We start from the raw sequence: 5617 nt of genomic DNA, 5'->3' as shown, positions 1-5617 counted from the left end.
GTCACTATGAATCAGGGCCGACTGGACTACACCTAACAACAACAAATTGTTTTCAAGGATGGGGCAGTGTTTTATTCTCTTGTACATAGGGGCAGCTGCTATGAGTTTGATCTGACTTGATGGCACCTACCACCACTACCAATAGAGATTCAGGTGTCTGTGCTGAGTTTCAGGCTACATTGAAGCTTTTGTTTTCTTTCTTTCTTTCTTTTTTACAATCATGTAAATTAATAATTTATTAAACTGTAGCTTTTTCATGTATCTGAATTATAGTCTAGGCTAAATATTTTCTTCTAAGAGGAGAGTTGTTTTATTTTATTGTAAAATTCGTTAAGAAATAAAATTTCTCCATATTCCTTTTCTGGGATTAAGTGCATTTTCAGTGAAATAAACCCAAACTGACTGAGGTTATTTGGTTGCAGTGCAGTCAGGGACTTGAAGGAACAGTAGTATCAGAATAAGTAATTATTATTCTGAATACAGTTTATGTTTTAAAAATTTTAATCCTTGTCCTATAGTTACCAAGACTTCCATTTCTGCAGTTGATGTGCATATGTAGAAGAGTGTGTGGTATTGAAGCAAAGGCCTCTGTGCAGCCAATAGTGCCAATCTAGGCTTTAGGAAAACTTGGGTGACCTGGGGGATGCTCCTTAGATCCCTCAGTGCTACGGCTTGGAGCATCAGCTGACCAGAGCCCCAAAGGGAAACTCCTCAAATTTATTCTCTGGTATGCAAGACTCGTGATTGGCAGAGGTTGTGTCCCTTTCAACTTAATGTCCTGCCTGGCTCCTGGGTGAGGCTTGTAGGCTAGATGGCACCCTTAGGCAAGGAAGGGGAAACAGCCTTGAACAGGAGACACTCCTAACTTCAGTAGTGACCACTTCATCCTAGCTGGGCCTGGCCACAAGGGACCTCATAGGAAAAGATGGGAGGACTCATGCCTGGGTGCCAAGCCCTAGCCTATAGTACCTAAGCTACTCAAAAGCTTTGTCTCAAGGACTAGATTGTAAACTTATTGAGAGTAGGGGGTGTGTCTTATGCCTTACATATGAATACTAAAGAAAAAATAGATTTATATAATGAAACACAAAGGGATTATTTGATATATACCAATAAATGAAACAATTAATTAAAACCAAGTTCAAATTTCTTGACAAGACTCACATAAAATTCTTGAATAATGTACTAGAATGTAATGTTTTTTTTATTATAGCCTAATTATTTAATATCAACATTCTGTCAAGCAAGTGAAATTCTTTAGATCATGTATAAATATTTAATATATTTTCATGAATAGAATTCATTGGTGCAAAATTATTAAATGCTCAATCAAAGCTAGTCCACTGATTGCCAACAGCATAGTGATAGGTAATTTCTTAGGAAATGTGGTTCCACTTATATTGCCTGTTATAATGGACATCTTTTATCTGTGGCCCTAATATTCTTTTGGTTTCAAATATATAAATTTTTCTAGTGAAACTCAGGGAAAGACCTTGACAGTTTGAATGCTGTTGATGGCTCATGATTGTGAAGTTAATATATAGCAACTGTTGTTGTTGTTGTTGTTATGTGCCGTCGAGTCGGCCCCGACTCATAGCGACCCCTCCTTGGGTTTCCGAGGCAGTATCACTACGGAAGTAGGATTGCCCAACCTTCCTTCCGAGGAGTGGCTGGTGGGTTTGAACCGCCAGCCGTCTGGTTAGCAGGCAAAGTGTCTTAGCCACTATGCTACCAGAGCTCCCATATAGCAACTAGGTAGCTTCAATAATATTTTATTAATGCTATAAGAATGACTTCACTTATGTGTTTAAAATGGAATAGCTAACATTTAAAAAAAAAACTTTGATAAACTATTCCATTTGAATGTCTAAACAAAAATAACATTTTTTAAAACCCAGAAAGAATTCATTTTATGCAGAAGTGTTACAGTGGTATCTATGAAATTATCTCCAATAAAGGGATAAAGTAACAGGTTTTAAATGTGTGTTCTTACAGAGCATTCCTTTTCTTACAGATGAGCTCAGTGAAAATGTTGCAGCCTCGTCTCAATAGCATTCTTTTCAAGCTCACGTTTGAAGAGCACGTAAACAACATCAAACCAAGCATCATAGCAGTAACTCTTGCCTGTGAAGAACTAAAGAAAAGTGAAAGCTTTAACAAACTTTTAGAGTTAGTTCTTTTGGTTGGAAACTACATGAACTCAGGCTCAAGAAATGCCCAATCGTTGGGCTTTAAGATCAATTTCCTTTGTAAGGTAAGATGACATTTTATAATGTTCATTTATAACAATAATCTTTCTCTCGACTAAGAGAGCAGTTGCTCTGAATAGCAATTATTCTTAAACCACTGAATTGTGCACTTTAAAGGGTGAATTTTATGGTATGTGGATATGCTAGGTGAAACAAACAAATAACTGTTTAAAAAAAAACATTTCATGATAATTCAAGAGACTGTGCAAATTCTTTAGCAGTATAGTACTGTAAAAGGAAAAATTGTATCAGGCAGTGTTAAAACAGGCAAGGATGAGTTTAGTAAAAGGGTTATTGGAAAACAGGGGAAAGGAACTGGAAAGCAGGGACATGGCAGTGGGATGGAGTAGAGGACTAAATCTGAGTTCCTGGTCTTTTGAAGCAGAGATCCTGAAGGATTTTAAAGTCTGAAGTGTATGAGTGAAAAAATACTGGAGGACTAAAGACATTGGAAGGAAGTTAAACAATGGTTTATGTAGATCACATGAAGTTATCTCCTGAGATCACTGTTAAGGGTAAATGGAACATATTCCATCTGGATTCTGCAAAGGACAGGGGGAAGAGAGGGAGATTAGGGACTTAGAGTCTAGAAGAGGCCTGTCTAAAGTTTAGTAAACCTGAGGGGAATAGTCATGTCATTTTGGTCAGCCATTTTCCAGAACACAGAAGGGTAAGGATGTTTCAGGATCACAGTGCTTGGGTAATATTCAACATTGTCAGTAAGGTTTTGCTGATTAAATCTTAATGGAGTACATAGACAATTAAAAGAAAAACTCTTATAAAAGAGATGTAATTTGAATTTCAATCCTTCTGTAATTATTTTACATCTCTCCAAAAAAGTATGAGGAACCAAATTAAATGAAGCAAATGGGCAGACATTTCTTTTTCAATATGCTTTGCTTATTCTACTTTAAGAAAATATTACTCTTTATTGTTGTGTTACTAAGCTTTAATAGTTATCTAGTGCATTTATTAAAAAGGTTAAAAAAGGAAGCATACACTGTGTATCTTCTTATTCTTTTGATTGAGCCATTTCATATTATTATTTTTGAGACATAAAATCTTGTGAAAAGTAACAAAATGGAAGAACCCAAAAGTGATCATATATGTCCTTTTGTAGGCTAGAGTAAACCCTATTATTCAAGGAAAATATGTCTGTTACAGAGAGAAAATGAACAGACTCTGAGGTGAGGAACTGTAAGACAAGCTAGATACGAAAATAATTCTGAAAACAAGCAATCTGTCTTTGACATCTCACCACTCTTTAATTTCTTTTTCCTCTTACATTGTAGCACACTGTAGAACTTTGGTTAGTTCTTAAAGTATATTATAACGAGAATCCCCAATCTAGGAATGGATATGAATTTCTTTTCTATGCATGCATTAAATAAATGTTCATTGCATATATATGAGGTACCATTTTAATATGTATCAGAAATGATTTGTTCCTCTAATTCTAACCCAGAGAAACAGAGACTATCCATTATAGATAATAGAGTGTATAATGGAATTGAGAATATATGTTTACTTCTGATTTATTTTTGAGGGGTATAAGGCAAGAGAACAAGACCGAGGAAGATCATCCAGAATTCTGGATTTGGTCAAGAAATATTTTTATTCCTTCTCCTCCTTATATCAGGGGCATGTGAAATTATTTGCTAAGGCATGAGAGAATAAGGCAATGCTTGTGATAAATTAGGATAAACCATAGTCAGATTTGTAGGATAAAACTAAATAATTTGGACTTTTTCATTGTATCAGATACCACATTGAATACCCAGTACTGATAAAGTCATCTCTTATGAAGCTGCTACCTGTTTGGAGTGCATGGTATATGTACAGTGAGTGTCCTTAGTTGAACATTATCAAAGTATTATTACAGACAAAAAATACAATTAGAACTTTGTATTGTATGCTTATTTCACATTTAATCCGTATTTTAAAAGACATTTTAAGCCAAATATACTAATTTGAACAATGACATATCTTTATTTTTGTGTCTTAATTTCATATTATTCACATTAATTACATAAACTGACTTGTTTGAAGCAAAAATGGGGAAGTCATTATACACAGGAACAAAACATTACATTAAATCTCACAGAAGGATTTTGCAGTTACATCTTATATTTCTGAAAAAGCCTTCTTCTTGTCATCTACCTGTCAAATAAAAGTTTTTCCACACAATGCTGATCTGACATCTATCACTAGAGGTATGCTCAAAGGATTCAGCACAAAGACTTTTGCCAACTTCAAATAAAATAAAAAATAATCTTATGGGAAATACTATCATGCAGTAATAGGTATTCTAAAAGAGAAAGATGTGAAGGTTCTAAAATCTCCACACACACACATGCACACTTTTCAGTAGGATTTTTATCTTCTGGGAAATAGTTCTAGAGAACTACTTGTGGTTAGGAAAGAGAGAAATATACATCCATGATACTCCATAATGTCTAGAATTAAAAGGACAAGGACAAACTTAGGCTATAAAAAATTCTGGGTAGATGTTAATAAGTAAAATGACAGAAATTTACTGAAGTATGTAGAAAGAGTTAGCTTAGGTCGATAATCTGTTTAAAATGGAATTAACTAATTACTGATGTATGATTAGTTAGAGTGCCTTTCAAATTCCAGTTATATTATCAAAGATTATTTGGTTGTTGTTTCTTAATGATTTAAAAAAAAAAAAACTGGAGGGAATTTCCCATGTAAAACACTGATTATGCTTTAAAAATGATACCTTTTAACCATCGGATTTCACTGAGTTAAAGGAAGACATTGTATGAGCAGTTAAAGTTGTCAGATATATCCTTTGGTTTGGTAATATAAAAAATTCAGATGGTTCTAATTGGCTGATATGATATTTGGGAAGAAAAAGGAAACAGATGGGTTAACTAAAATGTCAAGTGATACTAAAGGGTATCATTAATGCAATTATTACCCTCACCACCAAATTCTTTGTTAATTTGTAGCAGTGAATTATCACTTTGTGAGTCACCAAACCATTGTGCTGAACTGTCATGAAAATAATTTCAATCAAGTTGAGTTCCCACTGTTCGTTTGCCCACGACTGCTTGTAGGTTACTAAAATTCCACCGAGTAGCACTGTTACTCTTTAGGGCCATGGGCCATTTTCATTTTCTCTATATGATAGCATGGTATGAAAGGTTTCCAACAGGGAGACAAACTTGTTTGTCGGTTTCTCCTACCATGGTGACGTTTTGATGTGAGTTTTGAGGCTGAGCCACTGGTGTTTCTAACCCAGTGGGATGCACATGGTGCACAGGTATCAGCCCAGCTTACAGACTGAGACAGACTAGGAAGAAGGAAGAGGCTGTCCATTTCTCAAAGAATTGGCCAGGGAA

At 35.0% G+C, this 5617-nt stretch overlaps 1 protein-coding gene across 1 annotated transcript in view; it reads left to right on the top strand.

Moving 5' to 3' along the window:
* Window positions 1–5617, top strand: part of DIAPH2 (diaphanous related formin 2) — a 1278863-nt gene that overhangs the window by 600261 nt on the left and 672985 nt on the right. Inside the window, exon 21 of the mRNA XM_007946556.1 lies at window positions 2015–2254. Coding sequence (XP_007944747.1) covers window positions 2015–2254 — 240 coding nt within the window. The remainder of the gene's footprint in view (window positions 1–2014; window positions 2255–5617) is intronic.

The sequence above is a fragment of the Orycteropus afer genome, unplaced genomic scaffold (genome assembly GCF_000298275.1).
Source record: "Orycteropus afer afer isolate SDZICR_OR568_19922 unplaced genomic scaffold, OryAfe1.0 scaffold00165, whole genome shotgun sequence".
Lineage (NCBI taxonomy): Eukaryota > Metazoa > Chordata > Mammalia > Tubulidentata > Orycteropodidae > Orycteropus > Orycteropus afer.
This window is presented reverse-complemented; position numbering and strand designations above follow the sequence as displayed.